General features: G+C 42.1%; 1 protein-coding gene across 1 annotated transcript in view; it reads left to right on the forward strand.

Annotated features, from left to right (window-relative positions):
• LOC132819159 (dihydropyrimidine dehydrogenase [NADP(+)]-like) overlaps positions 1–26,185 on the forward strand; it is a 744,611-nt gene that overhangs the window by 587,397 nt on the left and 131,029 nt on the right. Inside the window, exon 19 of the mRNA XM_060830572.1 lies at positions 16,979–17,121. Within this exon, the coding sequence (XP_060686555.1) occupies positions 16,979–17,121 (143 nt within the window). The remainder of the gene's footprint in view (positions 1–16,978; positions 17,122–26,185) is intronic.

Consider the following 26,185-nt stretch of genomic DNA (forward strand, 5'->3'; position numbering starts at 1 on the left):
ATCCAGAGGTTGGTGAGGACCGGGGGTTCTGTCTTTGTTGCGGTTGAAGGTGTAGGGTATGAGAGTGGAGGTGTGCGAAGTGGAGGGCATCTTCGACCATGTGGGAGGGGGAATTGTGGTCTTTGAAGTAGGAGGCCATCTGGGATGTTCTAAGGTGGAATTGGTCCTCCTGGGAGCACATGCGGTGGAGATGGAGGAATTGGCAGTAAGAGATAGCATTTTTACAGTGGTGGTGGTGGGTGGAGGTGTAGTCTAGGTATCTTTGGGAATCGGTGGGTTCAAAGTAGATGTCCATGTTGAGTCGGCCACCGGAGATGGAGATGGAGAGGTTCAAGAAGGGGAGACAGGTGTCCGAGATGATCCAGGTGAACTTTAGGTCAGGATGGAAGGTGCTTGTGAAGTTGATGAACTGTTCGACCTCCCCATGGGAGCATGAGATGGTGCCGACACAGTCATTGATATAGCGGAGGGAAAGTGAGGAATGGTATCAATGTAGTTGTGGAAGGTGGACTGTTCCACATACCCGACAAAAAGGAAGGCATAGCTGGGGCCCATACAGGTGGTCTGAAGGAAGTGGAGGGATAGGAAGGAGAAATTGTTGAGGGTGAGGGCCAGTTCCGCCAATCGAATGGGTGTGTCACTGGAAGGGTACTGATTAGTTCGGTGAGAGGGGAAGAAATGGAAGGTTGGGAGGCCTTCTTCATGGCAGATGGGCGTGTTCAGGGAGTAATTATCAATGGTGAAGATAAGGGATTGGGGACTGGGGAACCAAACATCTTGGAGGAGGTGGAGGGCATGGGTGGTGGCCTGGATGTATGTGGGGAGATCCTGGACCAAAGGGGACAAGACAGTGTCAAAGTATGTGGAGATAATTTTGGAGGGGCAGGATTAGGCGGAGACAAAGGGTTGACCGGGACAGTCAGGTTTATGAATCTTGGGTAAGACGTAGAATGGGGAAGTGCGGGGTTCCCGGCCAATGAGGTTGGAGGCTGTGAATGGGAGATCCCCTGAGGTGATGAGGTTGTGTACGGTCTGGGAGAGCTGGTTTGGTGATGGGAGGTGAGGTCATGGTCAAGAGGGCAGTAGGAGGAGGTGTCCATGGGTTGGTGCCTAGTTTCAGCGGTGTAGAGGTTGGTGCACCAAACTACTGCTGCACCCCTTTGTCCATTGGCTTCATGGTGAGGTTGGCATTGGAGCAGAGGGAGTGGAGGGCTGAGTGTTGCAAGGGTGAGAGGTTGGAGTGGGTGAGGGGTGTAGACAGGTTGAGGTAGTCAATGTTGCGGCAGCAGTTGGAGACGTAGAGATCGAGGGCGGATAGCAGATCTGAACGGGATGTCCAGGTGGATGGAGTATGATGGAGATGAAGAAAGGGGTCCTCAGAGGATGGGTGGGAGTCCTGATGGAAAAAGCAGGCACAAAGGCAGAGATGGTCGAAGAAAAATTCGATGTCACAAAGCGTGTAGAATTTGTTGATCTGGAAGCATAGTGGGATGAAAGTGTGGCCTTTACTGAGGACTGATTATTCATCCTCACTGAGAGCGAAGTCTGGGAGGATGGTTAAAAAAAAACAAATGGATTAGGTGGTCAAGAAGGCATATGGCATGCTTGCTTTCATTGGTTAGGGCATAGAGTATAAATATTGGCAAGTCATGTTGCAGTTGCATGAAACTTTAGTTTGGCCACATTTGGTCTGGTCACCACACTACCACAAAGATGTAGAGACTTTTGAGAAGATACAGAAAAGGTTTATCAGGATATTGCCTGGTTTGGGTGGTATTAGCTATGAGAAGATATTGGACAAAATTGGTTTGTTTTCATTTGAACGTCGAAGGATAAGGGGTGACCTGATACATGTTTACAAAACTATGAGACACATGGAGAGAATAGATAGTCGGAATCTTTTTCTGAGGGTAGAAATGTTAACTACTTGAGGGCACAGGTTTAAGGTAAAAGTGGGAAAGTTTAAAGGAGGTGTGAGGGGCAGTTTTTTTTTAACACAGAGGGTAGTAAGTGCCTGGAATGTGCTGCCAGAGGGAGTGGTAGAATCAGAGACAATAGCAACATTTAGGAAGTATCTTGAGAGATACATGAATAGGCAGGGAATGGAGAGAAACAGACTGTGTAGAGGCAAAAATGTTTAGTTTAAAAAGGCATCATGTGTCAGCACAGGCTTGTTCTTGTGTTGTGCTGTCCTTTGTTTTTTGGTCATTGTTCTATTTACTGTACTGGGGGAGATGGTGGAATAGTGGTAATATCACTAGACTAGTAATCCTTAGCCCTAACCTGATAATCTGGGGACATGGGTTTGGATCCCTTCTTGGCAGAGAGTGAAATTTGAATTTAATAAAAATCTGGCCTAATAACTATTATTGTAAAAACTTACTTAGCTCACTAGAGTCCTGCAATGCAGGATATGTGCCATCCGTAGCCTTCATGTGACTCCAGACCCACAGCAACATAGTTGACTCTTAACAACCTTCTGGGCAATTGCAGATAGGTAATAAATGTTGGCCTAGCGAGGTGCGCAGATCCCATGAATAAGTTTTTTAAAATCCACACGGTGGATATTGTTCCTTGTGATTCCTCTGTACTGTAGCATTCTATTGTCTCTCTTCGTTTGTCTGTCTTTCCTTTCTATTCTTCCAAAGTGATAAAAAGCTGTGATTTCTTTGAAGACTCTTAGATATAGCCTGTCAGGTCTGGTTGACCTGTCAATGTTTAAACCGCTCTTTCCTAATTTCTAAAATATTCCTAACCTTCTCTCCTACCAATTCGATAGCAACCTCAACATTGTTACTTCATCACAAATAATTCATCATTCTTGTAGAGTTTTTACTTTCTTGATAGCCTATCTTTGTCGAACATTATGTCATATCTCCTTAGATTTCTGTCTTCGTCATACTTTTGCCTTTATCTAAATTTAAGATACTATTCACAAACTAAGATTTCTCACCCTCAGGCAAAATACAAACTTCCTCAAGGTGAAATCAAAGGTAACACCAGTAATTCATATTAAATTAAGGTTGCACAGTTTAATGAATGAATTAACTCTATAAAGACACCTTTGATTGATTGATTGTTTGATTTATTGTCACGTGTACCAAAGTACAGTGAGAAGCTTTGTTTACGAGCAGTACAGGCCGGTCTTGGTAAGCAAGGACATAATCACAATTAGGGTGTTTCAAAACTTTCAAATTCATTGTCTTTGAAATCCAACACAAAAAGTTCTTTGGATTCATTCCAAATCACTTCAGCTATAGAATCAACATAAAGATCCTACTCTGGATCTGATGTGGCATTGTCACTTACAAAGTCATCCCACAACAACAAATCATTTTGTTCTCCATCTATTGAATTGTGCAATCCATGTTCTCATCATGATCTGATGACAGCAGGCACTAATAGCATCCCAGGACCTGTTAATGGAACCACAGAAAATATCATGTGGAGCAGCATGCATTTTCTATTCTTTGTGAAGATGTTATGCCTTCAACCATCCACCTATTCCTTAAATGGTTTGTTGAGGCACACTTTCAAAGGACAAACTACAGATGTTGTATCCCCTGGTAAAACTATGATGTTGATTTGATTTCAGTACAGATCTTGATCTCATTGGGTATATGGGATCAGAATATGTCCCACACGAATAAGTTGCATTCTTTATGCATACATCAGGCTACCTATTCCATACATTATCGATCCATAACTGCACTCCATTCTCATCCACTCAGCCATTGTCATGAACATATCGGGAGCTTGGTGTCCAGCAGGGTTTATGTTTGAAAATTACCATCGTCTTCAATTTTGTTCCATTGGCCACCGTGAATCCTGTTTTCTCCTATCGTTCTCACCAATACTGTTTCTGAACCTTTCCACTCGATTGTTTGGCAGCTGGATATGCCAAAATAAGTCTTACATCTGGGTTGCCAATGTAACTTAATTGGTAAGAGTGTTTTTCCACTGCCTGATAAAAAATCACAGCAAAGTGATAATTTTGGTATTGAAGGTTTTTGGCAACCTTTGAGCAATCTTGGTCTTCTGGTTTCCAGCATCTGCAGTCATTGTTTTTACCTCGTTGATTTTAACCCTACTGCGAATCCTCTTGCAAGGATGCCTGCCTTGAAGAAGTTTTCCTCCTCTCTCTACAAGAATCTCAAGAAGTCCCTCTCCCACTGCAACTCCCAGGTCATTTCCTCTGCCCTGACTCTATGCTACTTTCTCCCCACCCCCACCCTCCTCTAGCTTATCTCTCCACGCTTCAGGCTCACTGCCTTTAGTCCTGATGAAGGGCTTTTGCCCGAAACGTCGATTTCGCTGCACTTTGGATGCTGCCTGAACTGCTGTGCTCTTCCAGCACCACTAATCCAGAATCCCTTCTACAACAATGGACTGTCCTTATCATAAAGTGGCGACATCATTGAGCTTCTTGTGTGAAATGTTTACTGGAGTCAAGAGATTTATTTCACCCAAACTTAAATGCTTACATACATATTGCACCGCTGGTGCAATTCTGAGGACGCATTTTAACACATGTTTCTCAGGATCAGGTCAAGGACTGGTCACTGTACTGATTGCACATTTGGTCTGAGGCATTTTCTACTGGATGAATTCATCCTTCCTCCATTCTTGCACCAGTTTTTCAGTTCCCTCGCTGCAGTACAGTTGTTTGGCAAGTCAGAAAACTTTATACCTTTTATCCTGAAAGCAACTTCATACTTCCCTCATTTTGCCGGAGGACCCATTAGTGTTCATCAAGTATACAAATTCTGCTTCGTAAGAATATGCACTAGGATTGCCTCTTGATCAATATGCTGATTTACAGAAAGGGGAAATAGAACATGTAGCGAAAAATTGGCAGAGTCTTCTTATTTGGGCACAGCATTTATGAGCTAAAAAGGGATTCGACTTGTACAGAGTATATCCAAAAGCATGTTTTTGGCGATGATAGGATGGAGTTGTCTTATACACTAGGTTGACTTATATGAGGCAATTTACAGCATGTTGGTAGGATATTGTGAGTTACTTACCATTGCAGCTCTTCTAAGCCACCTATGGGTGGCAGGTGGAATCACAAAATTTGGCATTGTCCTGCACTAAGCATGATTTTAAACCTGTTTGGTTCAACGAGAAACAGGACAATCCATCTTCCAATGATTAATTTCTTAATGCGAGCTTGTCACCACTGTTGCTTTATGAAAATGTTTTTCACAGCATAATAGTGAATGAGTACTGGAGATCCAGGCTAAAATCCTGCCCTTCATGACATTGGAATTCAGTTGTCATGAGTCAGTACACATTCCAGATTCTTGCTTAGATTTGGGGCTAAATGCGCCATTCTGGTTCTGACTTCCATTAGTGATTGCAAGGAAATATATTGGCAGGTGATTTATCCCATCATTAGTAAAATGGCAAGACCTATTGGTAATATAGAGCAAAGCTCTCTTGATGAAGAAAATAATGGCTTAAGTTTCCCCAGCCCACTAAAGACAGGCCATAAGATGGAAACACTGACAAAATGTTTCGGGAGTGGGGAGGATGATGTATTGGCAGGACATCTAGCTGTCTTTCCACTGCCATGGTGTATTTCAAGCTTTAGGAACATTGGTGGCACATTGACCCATCTGCCTGGCAGGTAAGTGAGCCATTTACATGTCCAGTTGATAGACATGTCCTGCCTAAGCGGCCATTTTGTCCATTTCCTCCCCACAGTTAGCAAAACTCTTACTTCTTACAAAAGGGCAAAATACTGCTGATGCTGGGAATTTGAAAATAAAAACGCAATATGTCTAAACTATTCAGCAGGTTCTAATGAAAGGTCACTTAACCTGCAAGGTGAATTCTATTTTTTCCATTCTCCATACATGCTGATTGACCTGCTGAGCAGCTTGAGTATTTTCCATTACTATTTTATGAGAAGAATGGTCAGCAGGAAAATATCTTCCTGCAGGAGGTTTTGGAGTAGCAGTCCCACAGCTCGTAAAACAGAACAGAACTGAGAAATATGGGGTAGAGAAAAGAACTTTGGCAGGTAGAAAATTGGCAACTTGATAGTCTGCTTTCAATGTAAAATCAGGCAAGGTTTATGGCAGATGGTGGTCTGAATTCCTGAATTAAGTTGAATTTTAACCCCATGTTACCCAAGTTTCTAAGGTTTGTTAGATCCTGACAATTCCCCGTTATCTGCAATCAATATTCTCTGAATATTACCATTCCCTTCACAAATGATCATAACATGAGAGCCAATTGTGCCAAGTTGAACAACAATGAATAGTTTGTGGGTTTTTTCCCCTCTATTAATTACTTTGAACTTAAAATGCACTGAAAATCCAACTGCATTCATGCAGGGACTAAAGAAGCATAGAATAAATTAAACAGTTCAAATTCAGCTACATATTTTTTATGAATTAATGATTTTACAAACTGATGTTAGCAAGCTGAGAGATTGAACGTTGTGAACAGTGGTTTCAAGCTATTTGTGCTTATATGAAAAGATTGTTTCCAAATGAACCATTACTCAGTTACTAGACAGTGGACCTATTATCGCTTTATAGAGTACACGGTAATCTTTGGCATTGATGAACTCAAGTCACCTCAGTATTTGTGCTGCTTGGCATTTAATTAATTCTTTGTTGAGCTGTGAATTGTATTTATGATACAGTACATATCAGGCAGAACTACAGCAGCAAGTATAAAATTAATTGTCCTCTCTGTGTTCTGTTAAAAGCATTTTTAAGAATTGAGATTTTAACCTTAAAGACAATGCTATACTTTGGCCTTTAAAAGGAGCATTTTTTTCAAAGTCTTGTTGTTACTGCTGACAAATAATGGTGACAGAATGTACTTGAGGATAAAAGCCTAGAAATTAAGTCATGCATTGCTTATTTCTTGGGCACTAAACAGATCTCCTAATCTAGGAAGAAAGCAGGAGACTCATTTATATGATCAATCACATTGGTAGGGATCAGTAAATGAATGCCCAGTGCCCAAGGCTGTGACAGGTGTTGGTTCCTCTGTATGTGCGAATAAAGAGCCAGCTCCAAATTTGGTTAGATGCCAACGAGGAAAACTATCTTGTTCTGAAGTGGGAGAGGCTGTCAGCTACTCCCAGCCTCACCTCCATTTGCTGCCTGACATATCCTGGCCATCAATACCTTGATCACTCCCTTCAGCTATTCACCTTTTCCCCCAGCCCTGAATCAGTACAGTTCCCTTCCCTGTAGTTACCCTGTTCTCCTGATCTCTTGCTCCACCATCTCTCTATTCCTGGCTTGAAGCTCCATTCGCCAACTTGCTTACATCATTCCTTGCTCACCTGAGGGGTGCAGCCTGGTGTATAGGTATCCCAGATCATCAAGTTCCTGCAGACAGCGAGCTGTCTGTTACTCACCACCACACACCAGCTCAATGGAAATGAGCTAATGGCTGCAGTATCTACATATCTCAGACCTTACAATCAGGAGCTTCACTTCCATCCCCGTCAATTCTGAATGTCAAGGCCTGGTGTACCTGAAAGAATAGAGAAAGAATTGAAAACTGTTCCTTGAGTTTATTTTTTAAAAGTGTAAATGATCGAACAATGTCGAGCTCCAATGCTCCCTTATTTGGTTTCTTTTGAGAGAATCATGTAAATTGTATACGGTCAAGAATGTGGTGCTGAAAAAGCACAGAACGTCAGGCAGCATCCAAGGAGCAGGAAAATCGACATTTCATGCAAAAGCTCTTCATCAGGAATGAGGCTGGGAGCCTTGGGGCTAGAGAGATAAGTGGGAGGGGGGTGGGGCTGGGGGGAAGGTAGCTACGAGTGCAATAGTTGGATGAAGGTGGGGGTGATAGGTCAGAGGGAAGGGTGAAGCGGATAGGTGGGAAGGAAGATTGACAAATGGGACAGGTCATGAGGGTGGTGCTGAGCTGGAAGGTTGGAACTGGGGTAAGGTGGGGGGAGGGGAAATGAGGAAACTGGAGAAACCCATGGGGTTAGAGGGTCCCGAGGCAGAAGATGAGGCAATTCTTCCTCCAGGCATGGGGGGCAAGGGAATGGCAATGGAGGAGGCCCAGGACCTGCGCATCCTCGGCAGAGTGGGAAGGGGAGTTAAAGTCTTCAGCCACGGGGCTGTGGGGTTGATTGGTGTGGGTGTCCTGGAGATGTTCTCTGAAACGCTCTGCAAGTAGGATCCGTGAACAACAATATTCTAGTAACCAGCCATCAGTTATCAGATGATTGTCTCTTTATGACCTTGCCACAATTATGAATTGTTTTATATCATCATGGTCTTAAACCATATGATTAAGGAGTTAAAAACGTCCTCTGTCTTGCTTTCCTTTTTCTCCCATTCTCTAATTGCATCGACATTGATAATCTCCTCACATTTGCACAACCTGAAAGTAATATTTTGGAAAGAAAATTACAATAGATTGGCACTAGTAAACTAACTGAGTGGCAGATGTCATCAACCTAATTAAATCAGATTCCCCATGTACTCAGAAGTTGCACTAGAAATTACATTAGAACAATTTTATTAACAGGTTATCAATTAAAGAGGAAAAATATCATTGACAGCTTTTCATTAAAAGAGGAATTTGCCCCACATGTCAGCATTTTTTATTTCTTCAGGTATCAATGACCTTTCAGTATCTTTCCCAACTGCATTTGCGTTATCCATTCCTTTGAAATTCAAGATTGTTGGGATGGATGGACCATCAGTACTACTTCTAAGAATGGTGCTGTGATTGTCACATTTACCAACTGAAGTAGAATACAAGCTGGAACGTCAGAAAGTGCATTCCTTCTCCATCATTGCTGCTGATGAATCATTCAGTAGTTCACTCTTCAGTAGCTCAAACCTCTAAAATAGACATGCTTCATGCTGAAAAGGAATAGATTGATTAAAATGTAGCACAGCTAGGCGTCCCACACCCCATTCACCATTCTGTATCTTTTCAATTGAAGGAGCAACTTGGTAAGAAAAATGTTAGTGTGCGTGTCTTATTCATAGTGACAAAATGGAAGGGGAAGAAGCCTAATTGGGTGAGGAGCCATGAGATGAAGATTGTCTTTCCACTTCCTTATCTCCTGTACCTTCTATTATGCCATGTCCCAAACATTTAATATCTCATATTGAAAAAAAACATTTCTCATTTAAGTTATCGTGCACTATTCATGTGGGCTTTTTCTGCAACTTGTTTCAAAGGTGTGATGCAGTCAATACCTAAGTATTGGCCTGCAGTTCATTGTGTGTATGATGCTGAAAATGTGTTGCTGGTTAAAGCACAGCAGGTCAGGCAGCATCCAAGGAACAGGAAATTCGACGTTTCGGGCCAGAGCCCTTCATCAAGAATGAGGAGAGTGTGCCAGGCAGGCTAAGATAAAAGGTAGGGAGGAGGGACTTGGGGGAGGGGTGATGGAGATATGATAGGTGGAAGGAGGTCAAGGTGAGGGTGATAGGCTGGAGTGGGATGGGGGCGGAGAGGTCAGGAACTACTGCGAATACTATTGTGTGTATGATGACTTACATGAAACAGATACAGAAATTGCTGGAAAAGCTCAGCAGCTCTGGCAGCATCTGTGAAGAGATGTCAGGGTTAACATTTCGGGTGCAGTGACCCTTCCTGAGAACACTTCTGAGAAAGAGTCTCTGCACCCAAAACATTAACTCTGCTTTCTCTTCACAGATGCTGCCAGACCTGCTGAGCTTTTCCAGCAATTTCTGTTTTTGTTTCTAATTTACAGCATCTGCAGTTCTTTCAGTTTTTATATAAAACAATGTTTGTATTAAATTAAAAGAATCATTAATGCTGCTTAGATTGATTGGTGTAGGATTAGATTAGATTGCTTCTAGTGTGGAAATGGAATAAGACTTTCAGATGGAAATTTCTGAAATATTTGTACGGGAGCAATCAATTTCTGTAAAAGTCCATAGATGAAAAGTCATCAATTATTGTTTTAATGAGCGAAAATATGGGTCTGGACACAGGTCAGAATTCAAAGTAGGAGATGGGGTTCTCACCCAGTGAGCAACAGCCTTAAGGCATCTTTCTTCGGGAAGAGCTGCACCTCGTTCAGACTTACCAACAGCAGACATGAGGTCCAAATGCCAAAAGTTTCAGGTCAGAAACCTGCAGCTTTTCAGTGTGTAGCAGCGTCATTCGCAAGTTATTGGCTGCTACCAGAAATGAACCCACATGATGCCCAGGATTAGGAAAGGACACAGGCCACAGATGAGTTTTGGGAGCACTGGGACCAGCAGCAAGGGCAGAGGTCGGGTTTCAGTACCCCATGCTCACAGATGCACATGTACACACAAGTACAGACACACACATAATCGTACACACACACACACACACACACACACACACATCAAGGCAGAAGCAGGAAGCCAGTGTCACCTTCCCTTATGATTAAATGCCCACTACACCAAACACCAAATGCACAACTGGAAGTGGTATTGTTATGGACCAGACCAGACCAGATCCCTTCAACACAGTTTAAGAAGGTAGCCTAGACCCTGACTTTTTTCTTATTTTTAATACAAATGTGAAGTGTCATGTTCCAGAGCAATACGATTGATCAAACTCAATTTATTTAAACACTACAGTAAAAATACAACCAAAGAAGGAGGAATTAAACTAACTTAACTCCATTTGAAAACTTAACAAAATAATAGATACACTATTATTAATTAACTGTTCCAATGCATAAACACACGCCTTAGCCAAAAGGAAAATTCAGAAAAATTTATTTGTGTCACAGGTAACCCAGCTACAGAGAGAAACCCCAGTTCTAGCTGTAACTGAGAGAGGGAGAAGATAGCTTTGACTTCTTCAAGCACACAACAAAAACTAATTGAAGCTAAACCAACAAAGTGGTCTATGAGAGCTGGCCACACCCATCCAGGCTGCCTTCATTGCTCCAATTTTAAGAAAAAGACCCAAGGCCTCACAAGCTGTTTCCAGTCAATTCTCTCATTCAATCTCTCTCTTTAAAAAAATACAAGATAAAATAATCTTTTTAAGCCACAGCATGGTCACAGTATTAAATTCTCACCTTGGTTTATTTCTGCTTTTTCTAAAATATTGACATTGTGACAGAATCTAGTACTTTTGCATTCAGTAGAAGTCAGCAGTCTTTGAAACTTCTGATTTCTAGGGAAATAGTTAATAATCACACAACACCAGGTGATCATCCAACAGGTTTATTTGGAAGCACTAGCTTTCAGAGCGCTGCTACTTCATCAGGTAAATGTGAAGCATAACACCATTCTAGGGAACTGAGAGTTACCAGGAATTGCCAGATTTGACTGTTCAAAAGATATAAGACCATAAGACCATAAGACATAGGAGTGGAAGTAAGGCCATTTGGCCCATCGAGTCCATTCCGCCATTCAATCATGGCTGATGGGCATTTCAACTCCACCTACCAGCATTCTCCCCGTAGCCCTTAATTCCTCGAGACAACAAGAATCTATCAATCTCTTGTTGATATATAATGCAGACATGCAATATCCTTTCTGGTGTTGCCACAAATTAATTGAATATTAAGGGAGTGGAATCCTTTCGGCTCTAATTGGTATGTGAAGGCAACAACTAGTTGCATCCTATACTTGTGGGAAGCAACTGTTGGTTGAAAGTTCTAATGCATTCACGGTCTGACTCCCCACATCAAAAGGGGGCAAGATGAATAGATGAGCTCTGAGAAACAGAACATCAGTGATATCCCAGATGCGTCAATGAGCAAACAGACTGGGGAATACCAGAGAGGGGCCAATAGCTCTCTCAAATGGCCCATTTCTGAAAACATGAAGAGTAGCTGTAACCTTTTGGGATGAGATTCCTGCCCAGTGCCAGTCCTTACAAGCCCTCATTCGGAAGCTGGTAGAGACGTGACATGATGGTTCCTGACATCCTGAGATATCTTCTCAGTCATTCGCAGATAGCTGCACTAAGTCTACAGATCTGCTCCTTCTGTGTCAGAGATCTCCTCCTCTGTGGTGGCTAATAGTGCTGCTCTCTCTCTCTCTCTCTTTTGAGGCTGTGTTCCAGCTGGTGGTGGCTTCTGTTTTGTTATGCCAGCAGTAGCTGCTGTCTCCTCTGTGTCAGTTTCATTGCTGTAGAGCAGCACTACAGAAAGGACAGCTGTGTTGATTGCTGCCATTGTGTCACCAGTTGCAGCAGCTCCATGAGAACTTCAAGAGAAAGTACACAGTCTTAGTAAAGGGCCACTTCATCCCCTCACATCCTTCCCACAAAGCTCCAGATTCTTGTCACTAACTTCACAGGAGGCATTTACCGTAGCAGGATTTCCTTAATGAGCCTCCTTGTGCTTATTTCCCATTATACTTGTCATGATGCTGCTCCTTTAACAAGGTTATTCTGTACTTGTTTTTTTGTGAGGGGAGATAAAGGCAGAGGTGCCGAAATGTCTGAACTGGCTACTTCAATAACGGCTAACAGATGCGGCCCAAGTCAACAATCAGAAAAGGCTTTCAGGATCTTTTTTAAATACTTGTACATGAAAGGGGAGGGACCATTTTTCCCCGTTCAGGGGTTTTTCCAGTTTTGGGTTAGTTTTAGCTGAGGGCCCATAGAAACAGTTCCATGCTGATCCTCTCTCTCTGTCTCTCTCTCTCTGACATCTCTCTCCTACAAGAACCTGTGTTTGAATTTGCCTTTTTGTCAGGGGGTGTGTTTATGGGTTGTTGCAGGAAATTGAAACAGCTCATTGTTAAGTTGCGCTTTCATGTCAGTTGGGTTTTTAAATAGTTATGTTAATCTAAATACGGTTTTCTTTTGTTCATGTGTAAATAAATTCGGTTTTGTTTAAAACAGAGTGGTTTGACCAACTGCGTCGCTCCTGGAATATTCACCTTTAAACAACTCGAAAAGTTAGGCTCTGGGCTACCTTCTTCAAATGTTGTGAGAGGGTCTGGCCTGGTCCATAAAAATCTCAAAAAACTGTCTGCATTTCCTTGAATTGAAACAGCTACCAGTAGACAATTCCTCCTCCTGTCCCCACTTCAGTTATTCTGTCTTAGCAGGCTTTCCCTGATATGTGTGAGGACATTGTAATTTTAATGCTTGGGACTGTGTGTCTTGCCCTATTGGCAAGATGAGGTAATCTTAACCATTTCTTCATGAAAGCAGTTCAGATTTAGATAGTGTGAGGAACATTGAGATTCTAATTGTGATTTTCAGGCAGATATATGACTTGTCTTATCACTGGAGTCATGATAATGTAACTGTCCTTTACAAGACCCCAATACTCTAGTACTAAGCTCCTACACTACCTTTAAAAGGAACAGTTACTTTTCCCACTTTGGATGCTGCTTTGTTGATATCAAAATTGCATTGCACAGTTAACTTTTGGATCAATAAGGGGAGGTTCCAATTTTGTATTTGTGTCCCATGACTATCACTGGCACTGCCTGTGATACACTATCTGCATTCTATTTTTCATGTACCCCAAAGTGTTGCAGTCCCTGTGCTCCTGATAAACTTTCACCTCTTTCCATTTTGATTGAGCCCCTTCACCTAACTATTAATGCACCATTTTTAAGCCTGGAGTGTGGGATGCTCAAGGTCTCCACACCTTCACCACACCCTCTCCATAACAAGCTATGGCTTGGCTTGCCTCACTCCCAAAGATCACATGGTTCCCTTCAATGAACAGTATTTCCAACAATATCTTGCCCGCTCTCATTGTGCTACTGGCTGCTCCTGCTGACTAATCTGTTGACTCTGGGAGAGAAACTGCTGCCCGTGCCTGCACAAGCTGATATTTTGATGTTGCTGCATTGTTGTTGCCCAGTTGGGTGGTTGGATAGTACAGGGAGACGTTCAGCCAGTGACCATGGAGCACATGATGCACTTGTAGTGGTTCCATCTGAACTGAAGAGTTGGCACAGCCATTAACCTGCCTGGACTGGAGGCTGTGAACCCAACTCAACAGGTACCCGTTTAGTTTTCACTGCCATGTTTTTGCAGCATTGAGTTTTTCAGATGGGCAAAAGTAAGCAGGAATGAACATTGTCCATAGGAGCAAATTACTGCAGATGCTGCAATCTGTGCTAAAAACAGACAATGCTGGAGATCATAGCAACTCAGGCAGCATTCGTAAAGAGAGAGCAAGCTAATGTTTCGAGTCAAGATGACTGTTCGACAGAGCTGATGTGAAGTATAGAGGGGACATCATTTATGCAATGGTGGGAGGGTGGAGTTCTGGGGTAGAAAGAATATTGATAAATTAGGTAAAGTGATCTGAATGTGAGAAGGGCAGAACAATGGTGTGTCTAATTGTCAGATTGGAAAGAACAGACCTTCCCATTGAACTGGGGGGAGGGTAGAGAGGATTACAGAGAATGTAGAGCTAAAAAGAAAATGAAGGAATGGGTTCACAATTTGAAGGTTTTGAACTCAATATTAAGTCCTGAAGTTTGTAAAGTGCCAAGTCTGAAGATGAGATGTTGTTCCTCCAGTCTGGGCTGTGATTCACTGGATCACTGCAGCATGCTGAGGACAGACAACTGGGTATGCGATTATGGTAATTTTGGTAATTAATGAGGTTTAAAAACAGATATGTAAAATTCTTGCCATCTTATAGTGCCAGCTCAGGAGAGATAAATTTATTATAATAGTTTTTATTTCTTGACGGCAAGAATCTAACTTTTGGGCTCTTGATCAGTTATGTCATCACGTTCACCATTATTCTCACTACTTCACAGAAAGTGAAAAGCTTGGCCTCTGTTCCTTCTGCCCATTTACAAAGGTCAAAAATAGTGCAGTCCCTAGGCGTACACTGAAGCATTAATGTTAGTAGATCCCCTTAAAAGATTGGCTATATTCTGGGTTAAACGAGGCAAGATCTGCCAGCCAAACAATATGATTTTCCCATCAAGCAAACATCAATCCTGTCTTTAATTCTTATTTTCACACCTCTCCCAAAATGAGGTTTTACTCTACCTTTGGAATACTAACTGCATTTCAGGATGCCAGTTATCTCAAGGTAACATTTGGCAAATTTGCACTCACTCCATTTAGAGCATATCCACCATTCATCAGCTTTCATACCATTCTGACCAATCTCCAGCGACCAGCTCAACATGGATGTTTATTTCAAACCCACCAACTCCCACAGCTACCTGGACTACACCTCCTCCCATCTCCCTCCTGTTAAAAACACAATCCCTTATTCCCAATTCCTATGTCTCACCTGCTCCCAGGAGGAGCAGCTCCACTCCAGGACATCCCAGATGGCCTCCTATTTGCAGGACTGCAATTTCCCCTCCCACCTGATCAACAATGCCCTCCAGTGCATCTCCTCCACTTCCTGCACCTCTGCCTTTGAACTTCACTCCTCAAACCACAACAAGATGAAACTTCCCTGGTCCTCACCTTCTATCCCACTAATCTCCAGATACATCACATTATCCTCTGCCATTTCAGCCGCCTATAGTCAGACCCCACCAGCAAGGATATATTTCCCTCCCTATCCTTATCTGCATTAGAGACCATTCCCGCTACGACTTCTTTGTTACATCCACACACCCCCACTAACCCACCCACCACACCCGGCACCTTCTCTTTCTGTCGCAAGGGGTGTAAAACTTGAACCCACCCTTCCCCCCTCATCTCTGTCCAAGGCCTCAAAGGTTCTTTTCACATCCAGCAGAGATTTTCCTGCATCCAACCACCTCATCTATTGCATCCATTGCTCTCAATGTGGTCTCCTCTGCACTGGGGAGACAGGACGCCAACTCACAGAACATTACAATGAACATCTCTGGAACACACACACCTTACAATCCCCCAAAAACGTGCAAATCTGGGCTTCCTCCACTGCCAAATCAAAGCCACTCCCCAAATGGAGGAAGAATGCCTCATCTTTCGCCTTGGGATCATTCAACCACATGTCACCAATACCGACTTCACTCGGTTCCAAATCCTCCCTCCCCCCACCTCATTACCAGATTCAACCCTCGCCACAGCCCACTTGAACTATCCTACCTCTCCATCTTCCTTCCCACCTATCTGCTCCACCCTCCCCACCAACTTATCACAATTGTCCCCACCTGCATCTTCCTTTTGCCTTCCAACCTACTTTCCACCCCAGCCCCACTCCCAGTCCCTATTTATCTCTCATCCCCATTCCTCCTCCACATTCCTGATGAAGGGTTTATGCCCAAAATGTCGATTCTTCTGCTCCTCGGATACTGCCTGGCCTGCTGCGCTTTCCAGTGCCACACATTTTGACTCTGACTTTCCCAAATGAACACTTGAAGATCTGAAAAGAGTGGAAGTGTTCTTAAAACAATAAAATGATTGTCCCTTCAGATTATGTTTTCTCGATATGTGAATACCTTGCTTAAAACTGATAACTACTGATTGCAGTGGAACAAGTTACATTATTTAATTGCTACCACAGAAACAGATACCTCGTAATGTGCATCCAAAACAATATAAAATGAATTATGATAGAATTTTGCTGTTTATTCTCTGAGAAATCATTCTCTACCCTATGCTGTTGATACTGAGAAACATGAAGCCACAGACTGTAATTCTTATTAAGAAGAAGAATTATTGAAACTATAATCTGGTATTGAACTCAATTCATCATTTAAATCATGTAATTATTTGTGTGAATTAAGAGTACTTCTTTGAGCATTATTGTTGTAACTGCCTTTTTTCATCCTTTTTAGAGTATTAATATGATAAGATTGCTTGTAGAAAAAATGCAAGAGCATATATTAGTTTAAAAACATATGTAAATCAAATCTTTTTGTTAAGTATTAATTTTATTTGCACATTTTTCTTTATTAATTGACATAAATGTTATTTGTGCATGAAGCGTATACATTTAAAACAATAGGTTTGATCGACAAACAAGATATTGAGGATTATTATAAACCAAATTTTTAAATGTTTAAGGTTATCACTATTCTGTTTCTATCCAATGAGATTCATGCTAATGTCTAACTTTTCTTTTTAGGAACCGCAGTAAGACCAATTGCCTTACGAGCTGTATCTGCTATTGGTAAGGCTCTCCCAGGATTTCCCGTTCTCGCTGCTGGCGGGATCGATTCGGCTGAATCAGGACTCCAGTTTCTGAATTGTGGTGCCTCTTTATTGCAGGTACATTTTACTTAAGCATTGAAGTCAAACAATATTTTTTTACAGAATGATTGCAATGGTACTTCTAGATAATGCATGAGGTTCATTGTCACGCTTTTGATTCTTGGTATTAAGTCAGTAGAGCAGCCAGTGTAAACATGGCAAATGTAAGGCATAATTCCATTCATTTATCAGTTTTGAGGCACTGTAAGCAGTATCAAGATAGACTGCCCTTGGCTATTTGTTGTTAATAAATAGTTTGTCCTCTACAAATGTAGCCAATACCAACAATATTACTTTCTTGTTACAGATTTTCTTTTGGCTTTTAATCTTTCCTTGCTGAATCAATTTGGTAACTGGGCTAATTGTACCCCAGGTGCACTTAAGTTTCTGATGTCAAACACGGTGGATAGGGTAAGAGTCATGCACAACAGTGATTGGTTTTGAAATGATGATTGCAAAGATTGAAATAAGGGAATGATTCAACAGTTCATTCATAGACGTCATAGGATAAGGTGTAAATGATATACTCCAATGTAATGGGTAGAGTAAGGGACACTGGGGGTAAAGTCACGAATATGGATTATATTATGACAAAGAGACGATTTCAATCTAGCAGTAGATGTTAATCTTACCTGTAAATTACTCTCATTCAATAGAAAGTACAAATTAGATCCCTGCAACCTTTAACAGCCTCACTTCTGGACACAATGAAAATAAAATAACTTTATTTTCTCCCCACATCCAGTCCTGAAGCAAAGGCATTTTAATTTTTATTTGTCTTTTGAAACAGGGTGACGTGTTTCCTCAAATTCTCTAATTATGACATGCAATTTTAATATGAGCTGCAACAAACTATCTTTCTGGTTACATTAGAAGGATGGCTTAATCAGACATTCAAAGCTAGATAATGCTTGTTGCACATATACAAGCTTAAAAAGAAGGAAAGTGTTTACCATATAGAATAACGAGAACCACAAATCCAGTTAATGTTTAGTCACATGACTGGCAGAGTCCAGAGAGTTCAGGTCCAGTTGGCTGAAGGTAGGATGATACAGAATTTCATTAAAGTCCGTGATGAGCCATTAGGATGATGTTGAAGGACAGGAATCAGTCCATGTTGTCGGCAAATATAAGGAATTTTCTCCAGAGAAGCAGGCTTCAAGGAGACTTCCTTGGATTTAAGTTAACTGGAGTTACTAATCTGGAAACAAAAGCTGCTGGAGATCACAACGGGTCAGGCAGCATCTGTGGAGAGAGCAAGCTCACATTTCGGGTCCAGATGACTCTTTGTTAGAGCTCTCAGACGTGGCATGAACATGATGATCAGATGTTTTATGAAGACTATGGGCAGGCTGGTTTAAGCTCAGACCCAATAAAGCAGCTTGTGGAATTTCAGTTCAATTACTAAATCTAGAATTGAAAGCTAGTCTTGGTCACGGTGACCATCAAACTGTCATTGATTCTTGGGAAAAAAAATCTCATTCTCTCACATCCTTTAAGGAAGGAAATCTGTCATCCTCTTCTGCTCTGGGCTAAATGTGACTCCATGTGGTTGACTGAAAACTGACCTGTGAAATAGTTTTGCAAGCTACTCAGTTTAAGACCGTTTGCAGATATGCAAAAAATACTGATTTGCCAGTGTCAAACAATGAAGAAAAAAAATGTCCTGGAGTGTGACTTGAACCCGATCTTCTGGCTCAGAGGCAGGGACACCACCCCATTCACCACAGCATCTCCTTTCTGTTAATGTGAAAACAAACCTATGCTTTTTCCTGGGTTGGAAAAATCTCTGCATCTTCATGTTTTGGACCTTTCAATTCTAAAGCTGCTTTAAAACACCCAACAAAACATTTATAAGATCTGAAAGAACTATTATTTGCAAGCTCTGACAAGACATATAGATAGTTAAAATCAACTAGGCAAAAGTGAGGACTGCAGATACTGGAAATCAGAGTCGAGATTAGAGTGGTGCTGGAAAAGCACAGCAGGTCAAACAGCATCCGAGGAGCAGGAATACCCTATGGCTTTTGCCTGAAATGTCGATTTTTTTGCTCCTCGGATACTGCCTGACCTGCTGTGCTTCTGCAGCACCACTCTAATCAAGATGTATAGAAAGGACTGTTTCCTAATTTGTGGGTCCAGTGCTAATATCAGGAAGAAATACAAGGTGGGAACGCTTACATGTGGCACCAGGACTCAAGGGGGACACCTTTTAAGGAAACATCAATCAAGCAGCCATCCCTGCATGCCCCATCCAATTAAGAATGGTAGATGGGATTACCAGTGCAGAATCTACTGCTGTAATATGGCAATGAGTGAGGGATTATGTTGTATAAAATATTTATTCAACCACAGCTGGACTACTGGGTCCTGTTCTGGACGCCACATTTTAGGAACAATGTGAAGGCATCAAAGAGGGGCAGAAAATATTCAAGAGAATCATTCCAGGGATGAAGAATTTGCAGTGACATAGAAAGATTAGAGAAGTTAGGACTATTCTCCAAGAAGATGAGAAGGTAGAGAAGAGAAGGAATCAAGAGAGAGCTGAACAGAGTAGATGAAGAATTACTGGTCCCACTGCTGTAAGGATCAAGAACCAAGTGGCACATATTTGAGATAATTGGTAACACAAACAATGGTGGCATTGAGAAAAACCTTTTCTTATATTGCGAATAACTCTGACCAGGAATGCACTGCCTGAGAGTTTGCTGGGGGCAGAGTCAATTGAGAATTTCAAGCTAGATGAGAACCATTATCTTAAAAGGAAGGATTTTGCTGGTCTCTGGACCAAAGGCGGGAGAACAGCACAAGGTGAACTGTTCTGACAGTGAGTCAGGATGAACATGATGGGCCAATTAGCCTCCTTTACTTCTGTAACTATCTTGATTCAATCATGTTATTTTGTGCGTGATTGGATTTTATTCAGCTTGTTTTGCTGGTAGGTGGTTGAAAGTTTTGAACCTAGGAGTGTTGCCAATCGCCCAGAGGTGGATTTCAGTGAGAAGCCTGGCAATTACTACTAATGAACTTTACTTTTGCTTGCTGCTTCTTTCAGAAGCTTTTCTTAAATTTTCTGTTCTTAGTTGGTATTTGTACTAGTTGGGAACTCTTGCAGGTCAATAGTTCTGATACTTTGAGGAGGAGGTGTAGGAGGGCATGTCCGGAGTGTGTGGTTATAATGTGAATTCCTGTTTTACGTGATAAGCTGAAAGCACTCTTTTTATTTCGACAGCATCAAATAAACAAAACTGCTCTTGATAAGGCAAGTTCAGGGGTGAACTTGTCCTACAATACATTTTGGTGGTATGCCACATTTTACATTGAACTCGCCATTGTTTTTAAATGGGTCGGTAGAAAGCTTGTAACAATGAAGAACTGTATTATGTTGGAGAGGATATTTTGGCACTGTGGCACTGCCACTGCAAAAGTAATTCAAATACCTATTCTAATGATCCAAGGACATAAGTTCAAATCCCATCATGACAGCAGGTGGAATTTAAGTTCAGACAATCGAAACGTGGAATAGAAAGCTGATCTCAATAATAATCACCAGAGGGTTTTGTCTCCAGTATCTTGTTTCACTTGATGCAGCAATGCTTATGTTATCTCTCATAAGAAACCGGGAATAGATCATGGGCTATTGAAAGATCCAACAAACATTTATTGCATCTTAGTAACATATGTAAATATTACATTCATAGACACATTAGTGCCTGGGCTAATATTAATCTATTTGATTACAACAGGAGATTTCTAGTGACATGCCATGCTTCAAGTGATCTGAGTTAAGACAGAGCATGGGTTCTTTATACCTCCAGGTCAAATGCTTGACACAGTGATGATGCCACAAGCATGTCTCTTAGAGGAGTGCTGACATACTGACCGCGAGATGTAACTGAACAAAATCAATTGTCTTTTTAAAAAATCCATCTCATTCACTAATGTCATTCAGGGAAATCGATATGCTGTCTTCACCTGGTCTGGCTTAATATGACCCATAGGAATGTAATTGATTCTTAACTGTCTTTTTGTTATGGGGGTTATATTATAAAGTGGACAACTATACTTTTGCACATACACAACAACATACAAGGAATGGTCAATATTCAGATTTGAATGCATTTTTTCTTTACTGTGCATGAATGTTCAAACATGTGAACTTTAATGATGGCTTTATCAGATTTTACATTATCCTCTAAAATTCCAACCATTTCAGCTGGTATTCTTGTGGATCTTTACTACTCTGAATAGTTTTGCTCATGGTTAACTCAACAGTTAAATTTAAATTTGGGGGAGGTGGTTTGGGCAATGTCACTAGATTAGTCATTAGACTCCAAGTCCCAGTGCCGTTGGGCCATTAGGTCAAATCCCATCATAGCAGCCATTAGAGTTTAAACCCTCATAATAATTTGAGCAGAGCGTTAGTGCTGGTGACCATTATAGCCACTTTAAAGGGTGTTGATGGTTTAGTGGTGTTATCACTGGATTGTTAGTCTAGAGACCCAGGTAATGTTCTGGTGACTCAGGTTCTAACCCCATTGTAGTAGATGGTGGAATGTGAATTCAATAAAAATCTGAAATTAAGAGTCGAATGATGACCACAAATGGATTGTCAATTGTTTCAAAGGCCCACCTCGTTCACAAATGTTCCTTAGGGGAAGAAACTGATATCCTTACCTGGTTTGGCTTGCATGTAACTCCAGACCCTCTGGGCAATTAGGGATGGGCAATAAATGCTGGTTGAGCCAGAAATGCCCTCAACCTGTAAATGAAAAGAAGAAACTCTCTGTTTTGTGTTAAAATCAAACTGGTTAACTTCCTTCGGAGAAGTAAGTCCAACCTAAATGCGATTCAAAACCTATAACAATATGGATGACTCTCAAATGCCCATTGAATGGCACTTGAGCTACTATGTTCAAAAGTAAAAGGCAACCAAAAGCTGGCTTTGAGAAACAAAGAGTTCCCTAAACCCCGTGATGGTGGGTTTGAAATTTATGGCAAGACCAGATGTCTCTCTGGATCATTCCCAACGCAGGGATAATTTCTGAAGATTGCCCTCCCACAGCATGGAGGGAGCAGTGAATTAAAAGATTGGCAGTTTTCACTGGAGGAATAAACTTCACCAAGTGAAGAGGCCACTCATTTCAGTAGGATGAGGCTTTCTTTAGTGTCTCAGGCTCCATGCCTTAATGAGGCCTCTGGGTATGGACCCATCAATTCATCAGGAAAGCATTCTCTCCTTTTCCAAGATATCTAATGGCTTTGTCTCATCTGTTTAGTTTTGGATCTAGTCCTCTGAGGGTACCTGCATGTTGAGGTGCCCTCATGGTCTCTAGCCTACCTCATCTGTGCCCACATCACCCTCTGGGCTCCAGGGACCCATGGAAGGGTCGGCGAAAAGATTTCAAGATGGAGCACTTCTTTTCTGCTTGATCTCTGTTTGGGTCTGCAGCATTGGGACTTCAGCCTTTGTCCTTACCAGAGCAGAGAGGCAGCCAATGAGGAGGCTAAATTCACAAAAACTTGGTTTTGGTGTCAGGAGAAAGTGAGGACTGCAGATGCTGGAGATCAGAGTCAAAAAGTGTGGTGCTGGAAAAGTACAGCCAGTCAGGCAGCATCCGAGGAATAGGAGAGTCAACATTTCAAGCGTAAGCTCTTCATCAGGAATGGTTTTGGTATCAGCAAGTGCAGGCTGAGGACCCTTATCTTGTCTCAAAGCCCATGATGAGATCCAGCCAACTGAAACAGAAAGAAAGGGAAAAAAGTGGAATTGATAGAAGCAACCTAGGTTTAAGCCAGAAGAGCTGTTAAACAGAAATTTAAGTAAAGATAAATCAAGCTCAAGACGAAGAGGGTGGAATAGATATCTACTGATGTTCCAATGTGCTATAACATCAGAAATTTGTGACCTGTTTTCTCAATATTGACATCCCTGCACCATCAGCTCAATACTTGGAAAGCTACCAATTGAGAGGCAGGCACTCCTTATTCATCATTAAAGGTGAAGGCGATTACATTCATCATGCAGTATCTGATAGGGTACCACTGGAATGGAAGGTAAAACCCACCTGCACCCAAAAGGACTGGATAACACAGATAACTGACTTGCTGATGAGTTGCTGTGTCAGAATTGCCTCGCCTTGTGCTTTCTCGTTGTCTTTTAAGGTGCCAGTATTTTTTATTTGGATGAACCAGGCGTGGTCACACTGAACCGGAACTCAACGTTGATATCAAAAGTCCTCAGCAAAGTGTTCAGAGTGTCCAAGTACCATTCCTTTGATCATTTTGCGATTGTGCCCAGGATTCAAGATCTCCACAGATGATGTGCTTTGGGTAGCAAGTGTCAGACGTCCTGGCTGCATGACCAATCTAGCTTAGTATGGTGGCGTGCCAGCTCAAGTGTTCTTGATGCTGTCTGGTATTCAGTCCTGCGAATTGAACTTCAGAAGCCCCTGCAGGCAGCTGAAGTGAAAATGTTTGATTTACTTGGCACAATGCTCGCACACAAGTGCAAGTCTCACATGCACAAATCAGAGTGGGCAGGGTTATCACTGTGTAGGCTTGCAGCTTGGCAGGCGGGCAGGCATAGTCCCCTTCATTTCCACGTTGATGTTTGATGTCTGCCAAGGGCTGTGCTTGCTTTGGCAGTTCTCACATGTGTTTCACCATTAGTTTCGACAGTTTGAGAGAGTGCACTGCTGAGATTAGTGAATGTATCTATTGCTAACAGGTTCTAGTCAGGAGCTGAAACTTCAGATATTCCTGGCACAGGCTGGTGCCTCAGTTTTCTTCATGCTGATTGTAAGGTTGAAGCTGTTGCACGATTTTAAGAATTAGCCCATGCTACATATCACATGCAGCTTTAGAAGAACATTATTAAGCTGGAGAGGGTTCAGAAAAGCTTTTCCAGGATGTTGTCAGGACTGGAGGGTTTGAGTTAAAAAGCAAGGCTGGATTGGCTGAGACTTTTTTTCTATTGGAGTGTAGGAGATTGAGGGATGATCTTATTGAGATTTATAAAATAATGAGGAGTATAGATAAAGTAAATGGCAGGTGTCCTTTCCCTGGGGTGGGGGATTTGAAGACGAGGGGGCTTTTTTTAAGGTGAGAAGAGAGAGATTTTAAAAAGACATGAAGGGCAACATTGTTACACAGAGAGTAGTTCATGTGTGGAATAAACTTCCAGAGGAGGTGGTGGATGCGGGTTTGGTTACAATGCTTAAAAGGCATTTAGTAAGTGCATGAATAGGAAATGTTTCAAGGGATGTGGGCCAAGCGCAGGCAGGTGGGACTGGTTTAGTTTGGGATTAAGTCCAGCATGGACTGATTGGACCGAAGAGTCTATTTCAATGTTGTATGACTCTATGACTTTAGCATTCAGTCACTTGCTTATAAGAAATCAAGATTATCCTTGGAGACCTTAGTCTTTGCTTGGAATTTTCTCAGATTTTGCAGCTTCTGATCCATGTAAGGTCTGACTTTAGAGCAGTGTTTTCTGCCATGGAAAGACCTTGAGAGCATAGAGAAGAGAAATGTACTGAAGGGGATTTGGCACTCATATACAGACCATCCATTAGTGACCGGGAATCTGCCAGCCAGACAGCTGAAGCAGATCAAGAGTAGGGCACTTTTTCAGCATCTTCCCATATTATGGAGGTGAGGAGTACGTTCCTGAGTATGGCAGCTCAGTCATGCACACAGCTGCTGAGATCCACTCTGCTTCATCCCAGTGAAAAATGACCTTTATGGCCGTACCATCTATGTGCAGATTCACAGCTACAGCTCCCATATCTGCTGCTCTGTAGCATCACTGCAGGACTTCTGACAGATAGATGATGGACAGAAGATGGCTGTTGATGAAATAAGGTTTGCATGAATTGGATTATAATGAGGATGAGTTGGGGACCATCAATCTCTCTTCCTTGGTCTGTCTTATCTTGATCCAGTGGCAAAATGAGTCCAGGATTCAGGTTCGATTCCAGCCTCGGATGACTGCACGTGTGGAGTTTGCACATTCTCTCTGTGTCTCCCTGAATTTCCTCATGGGTGCTGCAGTTTTCCTCTCACAGTCCAAGGATGTCCAGGTTAGGTGGATTGGCTATGCTAAATTGCCCATGACATCCTGGAATGTATAGGCTGGGTGGATTGAACCTGGGAAATGCAGGGTTACAGGAAAAGGGTGGGATGGTTCTGGGTGAGATGCTTTTCAGAGGGTCATTGTGACTCAATGGGCCAGATGGCCTGTTTCCACACTGTAGGGATCCAATGATTCCAGACAGCATGCCGATAGATTTGGATTCAGTAGGTGACCAGGTGAAGTAATTGACATGGATAGAAAGCAACAAATGGTTAATAGCAATCACTTCTGAATTCCCTGAGAATAGTCCACCAAACATTTCCCCTCTTTCCTTCTGACTTCCTTCTGTTACTAAAGAAGTTGAATCTCTTATCAAGAGGAAGAAAGCGACTTATGTAAAGATGAGACGTGTAGGTTCAGTTAGGGTGCTTGAGAGTTACCCAGAAAGGACCGAAAGAAGTGCTAAGAAGAGCCTGGAGGGGACATGAGAAGTCGTTGGCAGACAGGATCAGGGAAAAGCCTAAAGCTTTTGATAGGTATGTCAGGATAAAAGAATGACCAGAATAAGGTTAGGGCCATTCAAAGACTGTAGTAGGAAGTTGAGCGTGGAGTCTAAGGAGATTGGAGAGTCACTAAATGAGTTTTTTTTTGTCAGTATTCACACAGGCAAATGACAATGTTGTCGAGGAGAGTATTAAGATACAGGTTATTAGATTAAACGAGATTGAGGTTCATAAGGAGGTGGTGTTAGCAATTCTAGAAAGTGTGAAAATAGATAAGTCCCCTGGGCCAGATGGGATTTATCCTAGGATTCTCTGGGAAGCCAGGGAAGAGATTGCGGAGCCTTTGGCTTTGTTCTTTATGTTGTCATTGTCTACAGGAATAGTGTCAGAAGATTGGAGGATGGAAATGTTGTCCCCATGTTCAAGAAGGGAAGTAGAGACAACCCTGGAAATTATAGATCAGTGAGCCTTACTTCAGTTGTGGGTAAAGTGTTGGAAAGGA

The sequence above is a fragment of the Hemiscyllium ocellatum genome, chromosome 9, assembly GCF_020745735.1.
Source record: "Hemiscyllium ocellatum isolate sHemOce1 chromosome 9, sHemOce1.pat.X.cur, whole genome shotgun sequence".
Classification (NCBI taxonomy): domain Eukaryota; kingdom Metazoa; phylum Chordata; class Chondrichthyes; order Orectolobiformes; family Hemiscylliidae; genus Hemiscyllium; species Hemiscyllium ocellatum.